The sequence below is a fragment of the Cetorhinus maximus genome, chromosome 8, assembly GCF_964194155.1.
Source record: "Cetorhinus maximus chromosome 8, sCetMax3.hap1.1, whole genome shotgun sequence".
Taxonomy (NCBI): domain Eukaryota; kingdom Metazoa; phylum Chordata; class Chondrichthyes; order Lamniformes; family Cetorhinidae; genus Cetorhinus; species Cetorhinus maximus.
Window position 1 is genome coordinate 65,777,981 of NC_135886.1, and position 20,015 is coordinate 65,797,995.

The following is a 20,015-nucleotide window of genomic DNA, read 5'->3' on the forward strand; positions in this document are numbered from 1 at the left end:
GCCACACCTGCCTGGTGACGTGGGGGGCCCTTCTCCTCCCATCCTCTGGAAACAAAACATCTGGATGGTTGGACACCTCTTGGAGGAGGACAGCAAGGCAGGCATCTGAGACCCGAGGGGCACAGTGGCCCCCCCGCTGGCTTATCCTGCAGCCTGCCCCCCTCCTCTGCCCTAAAACTATGTCCTTCCCTATGAGTGGCCATGGTGAACAGCCTAAAGGAGGCTGCTTGGCCACTCTTTATACAGACTGCCAGTTCCCCATTGGAACTGGTGGTCTAAACACACCTGCTGCTGATTTGATTTTCCTGTTGTACACGGGAGTCGCAAACTCCCTGGGCGGACCTTAATTGGCCCGCCCGTGCAAATTGGCAGCACGGCCTGTTTTGGCGGCGGCGATCGGCTGCCCACCCGCCACCAAGTCGGTCGGGCCCACCCGCCCATCAAGGGCAAAATTCAGCCCTTAGTTTCTGGAGCAGAAAATTCCACCCAGATGGTCCCAGCTTAACTGGAGAAGGCGGTCCCAGCGTAACTGGAACATCGCCAAATAATTAAAATATAATTTACAAGTAAAGAATGAACTCTGGCGCCAGAGGTTTCTGTAGGTTTTGGCATTTGAACAGGCTTTCCAATATTTGAACAATCAGCTACAGAATAATGTACAGAATTTCTTTGAGCTCCTAAAATGTCCTTTGGAGCAGGTAAACTTGATGCTGCCAATTCAGCTGCTGCCACACTTGTATATGCAAAATAACTTCAAACTGATGCTGAATGTTCTGAAACTAATGTTAATGACCTGGAATAGGAACAGTTAGACTGGAATTTGGTTATAAAGCAGAAGGAATTGGCTTCTTGTTGTGGAAGGGTCATTACCTGATGAGAAGTTGAATCATCCTTAACCAGATACATGGAGCATTAGGAAGTTCAAAGACTTGAAGCAGAAGCATCGCCTCAAGGTTCATGTCCAACCACTGAGCAAGTGGAAAAATTGTTCTCAACCTCAGAAATGGACCAAAGAGAATTGACTTTATCTGGGTTCTCACAGAATAACCATCAAACACACCCTGCAGAGAACATGGTGAGTATTTTATCAAAACATGACACTAAACTCATGTCAATCTCAGGGGTGCTGATGATTCAGGGATTTTTAGTTGTTGTGAATTGCAGAGTCTCTCTTTGGGGTTCAGGGTGTTTCCAAACTCCCAGCCGATTGCTTCTAAGTGGAGAACAAGAGCGTTTCTGTGGTTGGTGAAAACTGAACTTTGAGTTCTAGTCTGAGAAAGTCTAATTTCTGAGTTGGCCATTTCCTCTCTCTCCCCCAGGCTGTCACCGATGAACATGTGGGTGAAACTGACAAGAATATGGAGCGAGGTAGCTGGTCCTCGAAGACTGACTACTTGCTCTCAATGATCGGCTGTGCTGTGGGCTTGGGCAATGTCTGGAGATTCCCTTACCTGGCTTACAGAAATGGAGGAGGTACAGTTGTCAGTGTGTGTCTTCATTATAACTGTGAAACTGAGAGAAACGTTTGGCATCCGCGTGTAGCACAGTTAAATACAGAAATCCAGAAGTTGCTGTCAATGATTCCTTGCACCTCCACATGTTGCACTGCTGATGTTGCTGCAGAGGACAATCTTTAAAAATAATTGAGCTATTGATAACTTCCAGTTTTAAGCTATAATATCATTGTTCTGAAGCCCCAAATAAGTTATGTTGTGTTAATGAATGTCATGAAGCTATTAATGTATAATATTATTTTTATTTTAAAATAGACATTTAGTCTTTAGGTGTGTCTTAACTAGATTAAAGCCAGCTAGTCTGGGTGCTTTGATGCATACAAGTTGAGATGTAAGTAAGGTAGAGTGAATGTATTTTTTTGAATAGAGTATTCAAGAAGGGGAGTAAAATTTGGCACCTAGTTAGCAGAGACAAGCAATGTTTATATTACTAATAAAATTGGTACTATGAAAGGGGTTTTATTGTTAGAAGAGGTAGAATTCAAAGGGGCTGGTGTAACAATGATTATTTACATTCAATGAGATGTGCTGGGTATAACTGATAGCAGTTATGTGCGCGCAGGGCAGAGGCAATGTAAGATCAAAGCCTGTAAACCTACAACTGTGTCTACAAAGCAAGCAAAGTGAAAGGAACCTCATTTTGAAATTTTAAGGCAAAAATGCTTTGCCTGGTATCTGGTTAAGTCTGTGGGTTGCTGTTGCCTTAATGGAGATTAATTTGGGAATTTGTTAAAAGTTATGATAGTAGTAATTTGTAGCCATGCGTATATTTAGCTTGTGTAAATTAATAAATGCCTCATGCATTTTGATAAAACCTCTTGAGAACTGGTAGTCTGATTCCTGAATTTAGAGCTACATCGCAAACATACCAGTTAAAAATATAGGTTATGACAGTTGTTTAAAGTTTCTATCTGGGATTTTTAAATAACTCAGCTTTACCAATGCTAGGTCATAACAATGAGATGTAACTGTTTTTATCAGTGGGGTATGAAGTCATAACTACTACTAAACCACCTGTCAGGCCCTTGAATACTAATTTTATATTAACATGTGAATTTTATTCCATCATGAGAAAAGTTCCATTGTTTTTTTTTTAAAACGATAATAAACATTTAAAATTTGTTTATGTTCGTTTCTAATATTTCTGTCCCAATCTTTATTTCTCTAAAATTTATGAAAATTGAAGGATCATCAATGCCATTTTACTTCCTGGTTTGCTGTAAGTTACTCATTGTGATTGGTTGTTTACCCTGCTCGATGACATCACTGTTGCTGGAACCCTGGAGATCCCTTTGACTTGACGCCAGCTTCATATTAACCTCATGAAAGGTGAAATCCACTCCACAGAGATTACTAAATCATTGTGGGCAGCTTTCTTTGAGGTCAGGAGGTAAATACTGTCACTTCACCACTGATTGCAAAATCCAGATCATAAAGGTCAATGAACTGGAGAATCTTTTATTGTACTGGGGAAATGATACAGGCTTCAACAAAGCTGATGTAAGGAAAGGTTAACAGAATCTTACAGGTTTAATCTGTTAACAAAAACAGAAACACCTGGAAAAACTCAGCAGGTCTGGCATCATCAGTGGAGAAGAGCACAGTTGACGTTTCGAGTCCTCATGACCCTTCAACAGAACTAAGTAAAAATAGTATTCCTTCACCCCACCCCCACTAGAGCTATCTGTACCTTGTCTGTCCTGCTTTCTACTCTTAATTAGCACATTCCTTTAGATAATATCACCACCTTCAACACATCTTTGCCCTTTTGTCTGTGACATCTTTTGGTTATCTCCACCTATTACTGGCTGCTTGTCCCAACAACTCCCCCCTCCTTAAACCAGCTTATATTTCACCCCTTTCCTATTTTTACTTCTGTTTCTGTTTTTGTTTTGGACTTCCAGCATCTGCAGTTTTTTGCTTTTATCTCAGGTTTAATCTGTTGGTCATTTATAAAATCTTTTCTTGGAATGTGAATGCTGTGACAAGGTGGTATTTACTACCCATCTCTATTTGCTCTGGAGGCAGCAAGAGATAATCACACGGTGAGAGACTGGACATGTGTAGGTCAGACCAGGTAAGGGTGGATGGTATTTTTTTCAGTTGAGGACATTAATGTTTTTTGTTTTTTTTTTAAAAAAACATACCATTTCCGTTTGTCATTTTTAGTTCCAGCTCTGTCCCCCAGATTGTTTGTCCTGACTGAATTTGAACTTGTGAACTGTAGGTTCCTAATCCAGAAATTGAACCACAACACTCAAAGAACATCTCCATGATTAGCAGGACAATAGGAATTAAAGAAGAGATTATTCCACCATTTACTTCCAAACTAAAACTGACAAGCTCAGGGGATATCTGGGTAGGAGTTGTATATTTCCAGAAAGACAGACACTGATTTGCAAACCCCTTTTGATTAAATATGTCTCTATTTTAAGAGTAAGATTCATCAATTATATGGTATTTAAAGACAAAATGAATGATCTTTGGCAGACATGTAGAATTGGGGCCATGGAAGAGTCCAACATGGACATTGTTTGATCTAGAAATGTGAAGAAGCTGAAGACTGGGATGCTATAATCATCTATTTATGTGCTTTGATATTCTGTAGTTTCAGAATGAACGATCGATCTACCATCACACTAAGCAACATCAAAGTAAATTGTTTTTACTGGGATTACAGGTTATATTTTCACCTCCAACACTGACCCCATAATGATTTCCCTGTAAACTACTTGACTGTGCTGAAGTAGAGCATTTACTCTGTCAGCTGCCATTGGAAACTCTCCAAGTGCCAGGAACTGGGTTGTTGGGAGTGATGCAAATGGGTAAGAGCCTGAATGTGGCTGTTTTGCTCTGTATTCAGATACAGAGTAAACTTACAATCTGCAGTCACACGCATCTGTCAATGACATTTAGTTGCTGTGTTAACATGAATGTTTAGTTGTTTAACATCCACTCCAGAATTACATGAATAATCCTGGTCACTAATAGACAATCTATTCCACTTTCCCAGGTACGTTTCTTATTCCCTACACGCTCATGCTGGCACTTGTTGGGATACCAATGTTTTTCTTGGAATCTTCCTTCGGGCAGTTTGTCAGCCTCGGACCTGTTGCAGTGTGGAAAGCTGTGCCAATGTTCCAAGGTGAATATTTATTGAACAAGACTAGCTCAGCAACAATTTAAACAAATAATAAATGTTTAATTCATCTTAATAAACAGGCCATAATTTCCTGATTGAGTACTGGTTTAAGCCAAACTTGCTGCAATGCTCTTGCAATCTGATCTGTTGTATATTTCACCAAGCCTGTGATTCAGTAATTAACACCAATGTTAGTTTCATGCTTCATTTTACTAAAGGTGTTGTTGAGTGAGATTGTGTTAGTTTCACTCTTTTACTTTAGATACAACAACTATTGTTCAGATCATTGCAAAGAATAAGGATTTGAATTTGCATTGATATAAAAGAGGGGAAGTGGTGGCATAGTGGTATTGTCTTTGAACTAGTAATCCAACCCTGGGTAATGCTTTGTGGACCTGGGTTTGAAACTCACCAAGGCAGATTGTGGAATTTGAATTCACTCAATAAAAATTTGGAATTAAGATTGGGAGAGCTGTCCCACAGACTAGTCAAGCAACATCCTGACATACCCAGAAGGAAAAAATAGTAACAACTCGTAAATAGGAATACTGGTCCAAAATGGTCTTGCATACCTTAAAATGGAACACCAGTAAAAACTAGGAAATAAGAACTGTTTTTTTTCCTCCTGAGTAGTCATACTCATGGAATCATACCTTACAGATAATGTCCCAGATACCACCACTGTCACTGGGTATGTCCTGTCCTGCTGGCACAGTGGTCAACAGTCAGGAGGCAGTTACCCTGGAGTCCTCAACATGGACACCGGACTGTGTGAAGTCTCATAACTTCAGGACACTTGTGCAAGGAAACGTCCTGATTACCACACACTGCAACCATCCCCATCACCACCCTCAGCTAATGAATCAGAACTCCATGGATGAAACACTAAGGATGACAAGGGTGCAGAATGTACTCTGGGTGGGGGGCTTCAATGTCCTTCACCAAGAGTGGCTCAGTAGCACCACCACAGACCAAGCTGGCTGAATCATAAAAGACACAGCTACTAGGCTGGGTCTGGGATAGGTGGTGAGGGAACCAATGAGGGGGAAAAAATACACTTGACCTCATCCTCACCAACCTGCCTGCCATAGGGGCATCTGTCCATGACCGTATCGGTAGGAGTGACCACTGCAGAGTCCTTGTGGAGATGAAGTCCCTTCTTCACATTGAGGATACCCTCCATCGTGTTGTGTGGCGCTAGCACTGTGCTAAATGGGATAGATTTCAAACAGATCTAGCAATTCGAGACATGGGCATCTATGAGGTGCTGTGGCCCATCAGCAGCAGAACTGTATTCAACCACAACCTGTAACCTCATGGCCTGGCATATCCCCCGCTCTACCATTACCACCAAGGCAGGGGATTAACCCTGGTTCAAAAGAGGGCAGGAGGGCATGCCAAGAGCAGCAACAACTCAAGGCTGCCTTAGTGCCAAACAGCATAAGCAGCAAATGATAGACAGAGCTAAGCTATTCCACAGCCAATGGATCAGGTCTAAACTCTGCAATCCTGCCACATCCATGATGTGGATGGTGCTAGACAATTAAACAACTCACTGAAGGAGGATGCTCCACAAATATCTCCATCCTGAATGATGGGGGAGCCCAGCACATCAGTGCAAAAGATGAGGCTGAAGCTTTTGCAACAATCTTCAGCCAGAAGTGCTGATCCATCTTGGCTTCCTCCAGAGGTCCCCCAGCATGACAGATGCCAGTCTGATTCAATCCACGTGATACCAAGAAACCACTGAAGGTACTGGGCACTGCAAAGGCTATGGGCCCCGACAATATCCTCCAATAGTACTGATGACTTGTGCAAGAGAGTGAGAGAGTGACTTAATTGGATTAAAGCCAGCTAGTCTAGGTGCTTTTACGTATAGTAGTTTTGAGATGTAAACTGTAGAGCGTACATTTGCATTTTGTTGAATAAACATTCAAAGACTAAGGGTGAAATTTTGCACCTAGCTAGGAGACACCAAGCAATATGTTTATATTACTAATAAAATTGGTACAATGAAAGGGGTTTTATTGTTAGAAGAGGTGGAGTTCAAAGGGCCTGGTGATACAATGAGAATTTACATTCAAAGGGAAGGCTAGGTATATACAGGAAAGAGATTTGTGTGTAGGTCAGAGGCATGTAATATCTAAGCAGCCTGCAAGCCCCACAGCTGTGTCTGCAAAGGAAATAAATTGCAAGGAACCTCATTTTGAATTTGTAAGATAAAATGTGCTTCGCCTGGTGTCTGTTGGTTATTTTTGCCTTGGTAAAGATTTACCTAGGAGTGGTTAATTTGATAATTTGTTTAAAAGTTATTATGGTAGTAATTTATAGGCATGTGTGTGTTTAATTCCTTTTTAAATTAATAAATGTTTAATTTAATTTATATAAAAAATCTCTGGAGGCTTGGTGGTTTCATTTCGGAATTCAAAGCTGCATCTCAAACATACCAATTGAAAATATAGGTTATGACAGTTGTTTAAAGTTTCCCTCTGGGATTTTAAATAACTCAGCCTTTACCATCTGCTGTGTCATAACAGTCCTGTCCACAAGAAACAGGACGTATCCAACCCAACAAACTATCGCCCAATCAGTCTACTCTTGATCATCCATAAATTAATGGAAGGGGTCTTCAACAGTACTATCAAGCCATAATTGCTTAGCAATAACCTCCCTGACTCCCAGTTTGGATTCCGCCAGGGGCACTCAACTCCTGACCTCATTACAGCCTTGGTTCAAACATGGACAAAAAGAGCTGAACTCCCAAGGCGAGGTGAGAGTGACTGCCCTTGACACCAAGGGAGCATTTCATTTGACCAAGTGTGGCATCAAGGAGCCCTAGCAAAACTGGAGTCAATGGGGGAAAACTCATGGCTGGTTGGTGTAATACCTAGCACAAAGGAAGATGGTTGTGGTTGTTGGAGGTCAGTCATCTCAGTTCCAGGATATCACTGCAGGAGTTCCTCAGGATAGTGTCCTCAGCCCAACCATCTTCAGCTGCTTCATCAATGGCCTTCCTTCCATCATAAAGTCAGAAGTGGGGATGTTCACTGATGATTGCTCAATGTTCAGCACTATTCCTGACTCGTCAGACACTGAAGCAGTCCATGTCCAAATGCAGCAAGACCTGGACAATATCTAGCCTTGGGCTGACAAGTGCAATTAACATTTTCGCCACACAAATGCCAGACAATGACCATCTCCAACATGAATGAACCTAACCATTGCCCCTTGACATTCAATGGCATTACCATCACTGAATCCCCCATTATCAACATCGTGGGGACTACCATTGACCAGGAACTGAACTTGTCATATAAATACTGTGGCCACAAGAGCAGGTCAGATGCTAGGAATCCTGTGGCAAGTAACTCACCACCTGACTCCCCAAAGCCTGTCCACCATCTACAAGGCACAAATCAGAAGTGTAATGGAATACTCTCCACTTATCTGGTTGAGTGTCTCTCCAACAATACTCAAGAAGCTCACAGTCAAGGACAAAGCAGCTCACTTGACTGGCACCCCATCCACAAACATTCACTCCCTCCGCCACCGATGCAAAGTGGCAGCAGTGTGTGCCATCTACAAGATGCACTGTAGGAATTCACCAAGGCTTCTTAGACAGCACCTTCCAAACCCATGACCACTACCATCTAGAAGGACAACTCAGCAGATACATGGGAACGCCACCACCCTGGGGTTCCCCTCCAAGCAACTCAAATATATCAGCCCTCCTTCACTGTCGCTAGGTCAAAATCCTGGAACTCCCTAACAGCACTGTGGGTGTACTTACACCACATGGGCTGCAGCAGTTCAAGAAGGCAGCTCCCCACCACCTTCTCTAGGGATGGACAATAAATGCTGGCCTAGCCAGCGATACCCACACCCCATGAGCAAATAATGAAAAATGTAAAGTGGAGGAGTGAATTCAGTCTCTGCTCCTGCAGTATTGTGCCTCCGGAATGTGAAACATGGAAAATTAATACAAAGTAAGAAGTTTGAGGTAAAGGGAGTTGATGTTTTATATTGAATTATATAAAAGCTAAGTCACAAATGGGAACAAATCCCAGAATGATTATACCATCAGGAAAAGGTGGTTATAAATCAGATGTTGACACCATATGGGCAGTGAAGAGATTCTTTACTGAGCTGATCAAGCCAAGCACACAATAGGACAATGACAATACTCGAGTAATAGCTATAAGAACAGGGACTCTTCCCCTGTTCTATTCTTGACTAGGGTCCTAACCTGACCGATGTGCTCTTCTCTCGCAGATTTACCTCTTTCTGATCTCTTACAATCATCTGTGGTTATATTCAAGGTCAGGGAAGATATGGTTGCTTGGTTATTTTTGTTATGCACAGGAATTGGCGGTGGTGGGGGGGTCAATTTAAACAACACTAATTTCTCCTCTCGCCACCTGTCTGTCAAAAAAAAAAAAGGTGTTTTGATTTTCTTCCCACTTTATAACCAGTGCATAGTTCCCAACCCCTGGGTCTGAGTGTGATCCTATATTCTATTAATAACCCTGCAGCAACTCGAGATTGAATTCATCCTAAGAGTTACTTTATTTACACACAATGCGTGAGGAAGGCCACGTTACCTCCTTTGCATTCATATGGTAAAGGAGGGATCAAGAAAATAATTTAGTGTAGAGGCCAGAGAAAAAAAAAATATTGCTTCAGGTGGATTCCAGAGTCAAGAATTAAAGTCTAATCAGATGTGGCTTCAGAGGTCTGTGGGTTGAAAGCTGATGCTATATAACTCATTTTTCTGGGGGTGTTGACTTCACACGATGAGGTAGGCATGCAGAGATAAATCAGTCTTTTAGGCAATGGTATAGAGTTTCCAGAAGAAGCAGTGTCGTTGGGGCCAGGTGGGTTTGAGAGGCTGCTAGTCAGATGGTAAAGAGGCAGACTGAGAGTTTGCAGTTATTTTTCATTCGTGGGATGTGGGCATCACTGGCTAGGCCAGCATTTAGTATCCATCCCTAATTGTCCTTAGGGTCTTGGTGAGCTGCCTTCTTGAACCTCTACAGTCCATGTAGTGTAGGTACACCTAGAGTGCTGTTAGGAAAGGAGTTTCAGGATTTTGAACCAGCGACAGTGAAGGAACGGCGATATATTTCCAAGTCAGGATGTTGAGTGGTTTGGAGGGGAACTTCCAGCTGGTGGTGTTCCCATATGCCCTTATCCTTCCAGATGATAGTGGTTGTGGGTTTGGAAGCTCCTAAGGAGCTTTGGTGAGTTCCTGCAGTGCATCTTGTAGATGGTACACACTGCTGCCACTTTGTGTCAGTGGTGGAGGGTGTGAATGTTTGTGAATGGAGTGCCAATCAAGTGAGCTGCTTTGTCCTGGATGGTGTCAATGCAGCAAGGCAATACTACTGATTCAACAACCCAGAGGCCCATGTCACATGACTCCAACCTCTCCACACTCTTAATAAAAGATGTGTATCCCTTGTCTGGGTCCCTGAGATTGTTAAATGTCTCAGCCATTAAGAATTTAAAAAGGTTGCAGGGCCCTTTGTCTTAGCAGATGAGCAGACTCCTGTTGACCAGCCTGGGTAATGAAATGCAGATGGCCTTTGTATAGTCTATGCAGTCCACAGGGAGTCACGAGTAGCTTTCCAGGGGCCATGATAAGAGTTTCACTGATACTCCCAGGTAGCTTTTTTTGTTCGGGGGTCATAGATTCAGCCATTTTAGATCTTTGTCCAGTTTGAAATTGAGACATAGCAATGAACATCTCTCTTAATATTTTATAAGAATAATATACAGGGTGCGGTCTTCATAAGCTCCTGTTTCTTGCTCTATTTTCAGGTGTGGGGATCACTATGGTCATTCTGATTTCAATTTCCAACATTTCCTACACCTGCATTGTTGCCTACAGCCTGTATTACCTGTTCGCTTCCCTCCAATCCCCTGTGCCGTGGGCAGACTGCTTCAGTTGGTGGGGTGCAGATGAAACATGCAGCAGGACTCCCAAAGGTACTGTCTTCATTTCTATTGGGTAAAGTATAGACACCCACTGTTCATTTTACACTGTAAGTCTGATTGTAAGTCTGAATGAATGAGAGAGAAAAATGAACAGTAGTTTCAGTGACCATGTTCATTGTACAGCAGAAATATTAGGATAGAAATCAGCAGCAGGAATCATGTTACTGTGTCACTGGGATTTCAGGATCATCATGAATGGTTCATGAGTGTCCTTTAGGGAAGGAAATCTGTCATCCTTACCTGGTCTGGCCTACATGTGACTCTAGACCCACAGCAATGTGGTGGACTCTTAAACTGCCCTCTGAAATGGCCTTGCAAGCCACTCGATTGTATCAAACCGCTACAGTCTAAAACAAATGAAAACTGGATGGATCACCTGGCATCAACCTAGGCACCGGAAACGACAATGTCAAACTCAGCCCTGTCGACCCTGCAAAGTCCTCCTTACTAACATCTGGGGGCTAGTGCCAAAATTGGGAGAGCTCTCAGACTAGTCAAGCAACAGCCTGACATGGTCATCCTCATAGACTCACATCTCATAGATAATGTCCCAAACACCACCATCACCATCCCTGGCAAGACAGACCCAGCAGAGGTGGTGGCAGTGGTATACAGGCAGGAGGGAGTTGCCCTGGGAGTCCTCAACATGGACTCCGGATCCCATGAAGTCTCATGGCATCAGGTCGAACATTGGCAAGGAAACCTCCTGCTGATGACCATGTACTGCCCTCCCTCAGCTGATGAGGCAGTGCTCCTCCATGTTGAACACCACTTGGAGGAAGCACTGAAGGTGGCAAGGGTGCAGAATGTACTCTGGGTGGGGGCTTCAATGTCCATCACCGAGTGGCTCAGTAGCACCACTACTGACTGAGCCCTAAAAGGCACAGCTGCAAGACTGAGTCTGCGGCAGGTGGTGAGGGAACCAACAAGGGGGATAAACATACTTGACCTCATCCTAACCAACCTGCCTGCTGCAGATATAGCGGTCCATGACTAATCGATAGGAGTGACCACTGCACGGTGGCTGTGGAGACGAAGTCCCGCCTTGACATTGAGGATATCCTCCATCGTGTTGTGTGGCACTACTACCGTGCTAAATAGAATAGATTTAGAACAGAACTAGCAACTCAAGGCCGGGCATCCATAAGGCGCCGTGGGCCATCAGCAGCAGCATTGTACTTGAAAACAATCTGTAACCTCATGGCCCAGCATATCCCCCACTCTACTATTACCATCAAGCCAGGGGATCAACCCTGGTTCAATCATGAGTGCAGAAGGGAATGCCAGGAGCAGCACCAGGCATACCTAAAAATGAGGTGTCAACCTGGTGAAGCTATAACACAGGGCTACTTTCATGCCAAACAGCATAAGCAGCAAGTGATAGACAAAGCTAAGCGATCCCACAACCAATGGATCACATCTAAATTCTGCAGTCCTGCCACATCCAGTCGTGAATGGTGGTGAACAATTAAACAACTCACTGGAGGAGGAGACTCTGCAAATATCCCCAGCCTCTGATGGGGGAGCCCAGCACAGTGCAAAAGATAAGGCTGAAGCATTTGCTACTATCTTCAGCCAGAAGTGCCGAGTGGATGGTCCATCTTGGCCTCCTCCAGAGGTCCTCAGCATCACAGGTGCCAGTCTTCAGCCAGTTCAATTCACTCCACGTGATAAAGAAATGGCTGAAGGCACTGGATAGCGCCAAGGCTATACACCCTGACAATATTCCAGCAATAGTATTGAAGACATGTGCTCCAGATCTTGCCACACCCTTAGCCAAGCTGTTCCAGTACAGCTACAACACTGGCATCTACCTGGCTATGTGGAAAATTCCCCAGGTATGTCCTGTACACAAAGCAGGACAATTACCACCCTATCAGTCTACTCCCCATCAAGTAATGGAAGGGGTCATCAACAGTGCTCTCAAGTGGCACTTGCTAAGCAATAACCTGCTCACTGATGCTTAGTTTGGGTTTGGCCAGGGCCACTCAGCTCCTGACCTCATTACAGTTTTGGTTCAAACGTGGACAAAAAGGCTGAACTCCCAAAGTGTGGCAAGAGTGACTGCCCTTGACATCAAAGCAACATTTGACTGAATGTGGCATCAAGGATCCCTAGCAAAACTGGAGGCAATGAGAATCGGGAAAACTCTCCACTGGTTGGAGTCATACCTAGCACAAAGGAAGATGGTTGTGGTTGTTGGAGGTCAGTCATCTCAGCTCCAGGACATCACTGCAGGAGTTCCTCAGGGTAGTGTCCTCGGCCCAACCATCTTCAGCTGCTTCATCAATGACCTTCCTTCCATCATAAGGTCAGAAGTGTGGATGTTCGTTGATGTTTGCACAATGTTCAGCACCATTTGCGACTCCTCAGATACTGAAGCAGTCCATGTTCAAATGTAGCAAGACCTGGACAATACCCAGGCTTGGGCTAATGAGTGGCATGTAACATTCATGCCACACAAGTGTCAGGCAATTACCATCTCCAACAAGAGAATCTAACCATTGCCCTTTGATGGTCAATGGCATTACCATCACTGAATCTCCTACTATCAACATCCTGGGGATTATCATTGGCTAGAAACTGACTGGACTAGCCATATAAATACTGTGGCTACAAGAGCCCATCTCATTCAGAGTTCTTGACCATAAGATGTAGGAGCAGAAGTAGGTGTGGTCTGACTAGTGCCTGTAGTGCCTTGTAGTTTTAGCAAGCCTTCCCTATTTTTATACGCCATCCCTTTGAAATAAAGGGCAACATTCCATTTGCCTTCCCTATTAACTGTTGAATTTATATGCTAGCTTTTTGGGATTCATGCACAAGGACTCCAAAATCCCTTGGTGCTGCAGTCTTTCTCCATTTAAATAATATTCAGCTCCTCTATTCTTCCTGCCAACGTGCATAACCTCACATTTTCCCACATTGTATTCCATCTGCTTTTTGCCCACTCACTTAACCTGTCTATATCCCCCTTTAGACTCCTCGTCATCCTCACCACTTGCCTTCCCACCTATTTTTGTATCATCTGCAAATTTGGTGATTGTACATTCACTTCCCTCATCTATGTCATTAATATATATTGTAAATAATTGAGGCCCCAGCACTGACCCCTGTGGCGCTCCACTAGTTACAGGTTGCCATCCTGAAAATGCCCCCCTTATCCCAACTATCTGCCTTCTATTAGTTAGCCAATCCTCCATCCATGCTAAATATACCATCCCCAACACCATGGGCTATTATCTTATTAAGTACCCTTATCAAACGACCTTTGGAAATCCAAAAATATTACTACTACTACTGGTTCCTTTTTATCAATCCTGCTTGTTACCTCAACGATTTCTAATAAATTTGTCAGGCATGATTTCCCCTTCCTGAAGCCATGTTGACTCTGCTTGATTAGATTATGTATTTCTAAATGCTCTTCTATAACATCCTTTATAATAGACTAACATTTTCCCAATGATGGATGTTAAGCTAACTATAGTTACCTGTTTTTTGTCTCCCTCCCTTTTTGAACAAGGGTGTTACATTGGCAGTTTTCCAATTCTCTGGGACTTTTCCAGAATCTAAGGACTCTTGGAAGATTACTATCAGTGCTTCCATTATCTCTGTAGCTACTTCCTTTAATATCCTAGGATGCAACCAACTCAGGTCCAGGTGACTTCAACCTTTAGCCCCATGAGTTTCCTTGGTGCTTTTTCTCTAGTGATAGTTATTGTATTTATTTCCTCTCCCTCTTTTGCCCCTTGACTTAGTATTAATTATTAGTGTCTTCTACCATGAAGACTGATGCAAAGTATTTATTCAACTCCTGCCATTTCCTGGTTCCCCATTTTTATTTCCCCAGCCTCATTCTGTAAGGGGTCTGTGTTCACTTTGGTCTCACTTCCTTTTTATATATTTAAAGAAGCTCTTACTGTGTTTTTATATTACTTGTCATTTTACCCTCAGTGCATTTTCTGTTTTTTTGGTAATCTTCTGTTGGCTTTTAAAACTTTCCCAATCCTCTGGCTTACCACTAACCTTTGTCACATTGTATGTCTTTTCTTTTAATTTGATCCTATCCTTAACTTCCTTGGTTAACCATGGTTAGTGTATCCTCTTCCTTGAATCCTTCTTCCTCACTGGAATATATCTATGTTGTGAGCCATGAACTATTTTCTCAAACGTCTGCTATTGTTCATCTACTATTTCTTCCACTGAAATCCTCTCCCAGTCCACTCCAGCCCACTCTCCCCTCACTCCTTTGTAATTATCCTTACTTAAGTTTAGCACAGTTGTTTCTGACCCAGTTTCTCACTCAAACTCAATGTAAATTCTACCATATTACGATCACTGTTTCTTAGCCTATCTTTTACTCTGAGATCATTTATTAAACCTGCCTCATTACACATTACCAGATCCAAAATAGCCTGATCCCTAGTTGGATCCACACATTGTTCTAGGAAACTGTCCCAAAAAGATTATGAATTCTTGCTCATGGCTACCTCTGCCAATTTGATTTTCCCAATCTACATGAAGATTATAGTCACCCATGATTAATGTACTGCTTTTTTTTTTACACGCCCCCATTATCTCCTGGTTTATTCTCTGACCTACAGTTTCACTACTGTTTGGGGGCCTATAGACTACTCCCACCAGTGTATTCTTCCCCTTGTTATTTCTTACCTCCACCCATATGGATTCTACATCTTCCAATCCAAGATCCTTTCTTGCAATTGTGCTTATTCCATCTCGTACTAAGAAAGCTACCCCATCACCCTTTCCTTCCTGCCTGTCCTTTCAAAAAGTCACATACCCCAGAATATTTAGTTCCAAGCTTTTATCTCCTTGTATCCACGTCTCTGTAATGGCTATAAGATCATACCCATTAACCGCTATTTGTGCGGTTAATTCATTTATTTTATTCGAATACTATGTGCATTTAAGTAAAGAGCCATTAATTTTTGCCTTATCGGTTTTCTCCCCCCTTTGACCCTATTTGCTGCTGTTTTTTAACATTTGTACACTGTCCCTTCCTGTCACACTCTGGGTATCATTACCTAAACAGCTACCCTGCAAGTCTGCCATATTGTTTTGCTTTGTAAGCCTACGTATCCCCTTTCCAGAACCCTTGTTACTCACAATAAGAGGTTGTGGTGGAAGAATTAATCCAGGTAGGTCCCTTGGTTAAAGCTGGTTTATTTCCAAGACAACTCCTCAGTGCTACTAACTTCTTAGAAGCTTCCACACAGTGTTCCAGCTGTACCTTTTTATTCTATTCAGTTGGGATAATTAATGCTGATCATCTGTTTAACTACCAATTGGTTTTAACAATATGATTGCCATGTCAACAGATTCCCCTCTTTTCTTTATTTAAATTAAAACTAAAAAAAATCATGAACACTTTTTAAAAAAACAAACAGAAGGAAATAATGTCACCTATTTCCACGTCTATAATTCCCGAATTTCTTTTACCAGATGCACGCGCACACAATTATAAAACAAAAACAATTTTTTCATTGCATCATTATAAAGACACCCCTCTTCCAACACATTTAATAATTTTTTAGAGCAGGCACTTTGTGTAAAATAGTCTGATAGTTAGTGACTTGCATCAACCCATTTTATCTTAGAGTTCCCTTTTCTTTCTAATGTTTGTGCTGGCTAGGTCAATTCGCAGTCTTTTTCCAATGACACTTATCGTGGAATGAACATTGTCCCAAAGAAACCGGTTATCAACATAACATTTTATGGGTAAACTTTTCCCACGTTGCCCCTTGTATAATATTTCTGTCACTATATTGACCCAGTAAACTCCCATATCTAATGCCTCTACTAAGGCTAACATTTCAGCAGCTAAGGTGCTTTTCACAAACCTTTTAATTTTCTTGGCCTCCCAAGCCAGTGGGCAACATTTATCATTCTTTCCCACCAAGAATATGATGAACCCTGCTGTGCTAGAGTACCATCTCGAACATTGGCATGTGAAGCATCACTAAAAATGACCAACCTCATCTTCTGGATCACCCAAGGCTGGAAACTTAAACTCAAATTCTGAGAGATGTGTGCTCAAGTGTTTTATTTGCTCTCCGAACTTGCTCAACTGTGGTATTTTTCATCATGGTACTCAGGTCTAACACATAGCTAGCATCAGGCCTAGTCAGTGCACAACCAGTTCAACTGCCCAAACTTATCAACTGTTGCATTTCTTTCTTGGTAGCAGGATCCTCTTTGTGAGGATCTACCACGAGTTATTGGGATATAATTAACATTTTTTAAAATAAGATTTTTGATTCAATGTCACTAACTTGCTCTGCTTAATGTCTAAACCTATGTATTTAAAGGCCCCAGAAGCCTGACTTCCTTCCTTATCTTCTTGATTACCCATTGTTCAAATTCTACAGATCCTCCCCACAGGAAATCAACATGCATGATAAAGATCCCAGCTAGTTTCTCCTTTTGGTACCAATAGAGTATCACGGGGTCTGCCTTTAATTGAATGCAACCTATTTTCAACAAGACAGACCTCACGGAAAAATACCATAATCTTGATGCATCATTCAACCCATAAACACACTTGTTCAATTTCCATAGCTTTCCTTCTACATCCCTGGCTTCTTTGGGTGGTTTAAAAAAAACTTCCCTTTGAAACTTCACCCCTGTAAAAATTCAGCCTTTATAGCAATTGATTTGCACTCCCAGGAATAAGATGCCAACATAGCTTAAAAAAAAATTCTTCAAACTCACTTTCCCCACAGTAGATGAGTCCACGCTAACATCCTGATCTCCTAGTCTCTTTTCAAAGCCTTGGGCTACTAATCTCACTTTGGCCTTTTATGTGCCATCTGGGAGTACCTTTTCTGTACAGATCCGTCTGAGAGATAAAGCTGGCTGTCCTCTGTCAGATATTTCAGAACATACCCCAAATTCCTTCCAACTCTTTCCGTTTGGCTTCTTTTTTCAGCTTACTTTCCAATTTATTAGCAGCTCCTAGAATCTCTGTCATAAAGACTTCTACTTCTATTGAGATTGCTAGCTTGCTCTCTAGTCCTCCTGGTTAAGCTAAGCCTCTACTCACATTCCTCTCCTTTTCTGGATTGCTACTATACGATCGTCCTCCCATGCGGACAGAACTCCGTTCGCAAGTCCGTGGTCTTTTTCTAGGGCCACGGCCACTTTCTGGTCCACTGTCAGAATTCATACTGCGCTTTCTGGGTTTCCACATCTTTACCTCGGTTTGCCAATTGATAGGTCTTGTCTCCTATCCTTCATCCTGCACATTTAGCCAATGTTTGTATTTACCAGTGGCCTTTCCTGCTCTCCCTATGATGGTGGCATCCATCCACACACTGGTGCCTTCTGGCATGTATGTTACCTTTGTTCTTACTTTGAGAAGTTGCCCTTGTCCTAGCATTGTCCCGTGCCTCAGTTATTTTGTTCATAGTCAACCCTGTATCTGCCATCATCTGGTCCTCATAACTACCTACTGTATGTGAAGTGCATGGTGCCTCCTTGCGTTCGATGTCCTGTTCAGAACCTATAAAGGTAAAGTCAGTGCCAATTAACCATGAAGAATGTACCCCAACTGTTTGATTACCGTATTGCACAATTACTACTTACCCATAACCTTGCAAGGTCCTTTCCACTCTCTGGCCTTCCCTTTTATAATATACCATGTCTCTTTGTCTAAACTGTATCCCTGATGGTCTTATGTGGTGCCGTAGGGTCCGCCAAATTTTCTCAGAAACCTCAGCTTTAATGAAAGCTTTTCTGCCAGAATGCAGAGTGTTCAGATGAGCAGAAAAAGTGGAGCTAATGCTAGTCCCTTCTAGAGCAGGGGAGCACCTGACAACACCAAAGGTAACTTTGGATTTCTTCCGTACACCAACTGATATGAACTGTACCCCCCAACCGTTTGCAGAGAGTTCTTTGCATGCACCGCCTATGCTAGCGCCATTTGCAGTTTACAAACTGGTTGATCAGCTAATATTTTATGTAACACATCATCTATTACAGCATGGTTTCTTTCACAAAGACCATTACTAAATGGGCTCTCAGCTGCAGTGTGCATAACTATGTTTAACTTTTCACACATCTCAAAATTCCTCATTGGCAAATTCCCCACCATTATGTGTGAGGAACGTCATTGGTGTTCCTAATCCTTTCCCTATCCATTTCTCCATGACCTTATCGACAATGGTCCTTTTGTCTTTACTATGTATCAGTGGATTGACTAAATCTGGTTGCCATATCTATGAAGTGTAGTATCAACGTGGGAAATGCAAGCACAGTCCAGTAATTTAAATGCCAATACCGATTCTGGAATTTTGAGCTCAATTTTCTGTAGTCTCCTGTACCATTTATCAAAATCCAGGATATATTCTTCCATGGGCTGATCATCTGATTTCCTAAACCTATCAAAAATCATCCAAGCTTCATACACTTCCAATAACTCATCCTTTTTGTAAAACTTATCCAAAAATTGTATCAAACAGTTTAATCCCTCTTCATGATCCAAATCATCCACTTTCCACTCTGAAAATACTTTATTCCTTATCTTACTTTTGGCTAGTAATGATAAATTCAAAGTCATACCTTGCTTCTTCTGGGTTATATCAGTAACCCAGGTCCGCATTTCAACTTCAGCCTTCCATTACTGATAAGGTTCAGACTCAGAAAAAATTGGTGGATAGTCAAAGCTTGCGATTTTGCACCGTCCTTCCACCATTCCATAACTTAAATTGTTAGTAACAGTGAATTTCTTATCCCTCAGAGGATTGAGACAGAAATCTTCACATACAGCAATCAATCAGCAAAGCTTAAAGTTCATCCTCAGCTACCATGTTACTCACAATAAGAGGTTGTGGTGGAAGAATTAATCCAGGCAGGTATCTCTTGGTTAAAGTTGATTTATTTCCAAGACAACTCCTCAGTGCTACTAACTTCCTAACAACTTCCACACAAAGTGTTCCAGCTGTATCTTTTTATTCCATTCAGTTGGGCTAATTAATGTCCATCACCTGTTTAACTACCAATTGGCTTTAACAAGATGATTGCCATATTAACAGCCCTCCCCCTCTCTATTTGGTTTAAAGCCCTCTCTACAACCATAGTTATTCAGTTGTCCAGGACTGGTCCGAACATGGTTCAAGTGAAGCCCGTCCCACCAGAACAACTCCTTTCTATCCCAGTACTGAAACCTGTTCCTCCCACACCAATCTCTGAGCGTGCATTTAACTCCTTGGGCAGAATTTTCTGCCTGTTGAGGGGGGTAGGCCCGACCCAATCTCTGGTGGGCGGGGAGCCAATCGCCGCCAGAGAAGCAGGCACTCCCACCATTTTACATGGGTGGACAAATTAAGGCCCGCCCAGCGTGACGT

The 20,015-nt window shown here is 42.4% G+C and overlaps 1 protein-coding gene across 1 annotated transcript in view; it reads left to right on the forward strand.

The window, feature by feature from the left end:
• Window positions 1-1,003: 1,003 nt before the first annotated feature.
• Window positions 1,004-20,015, forward strand: part of LOC144683196 (sodium- and chloride-dependent neutral and basic amino acid transporter B(0+)-like) — an 85,650-nt gene continuing 66,638 nt past the window's right edge. Inside the window, exons 1-4 of the mRNA XM_078546155.1 lie at window positions 1,004-1,075; window positions 1,320-1,473; window positions 4,528-4,659; window positions 10,477-10,644. Coding sequence (XP_078402281.1) covers window positions 1,004-1,075; window positions 1,320-1,473; window positions 4,528-4,659; window positions 10,477-10,644 — 526 coding nt within the window. The remainder of the gene's footprint in view (window positions 1,076-1,319; window positions 1,474-4,527; window positions 4,660-10,476; window positions 10,645-20,015) is intronic.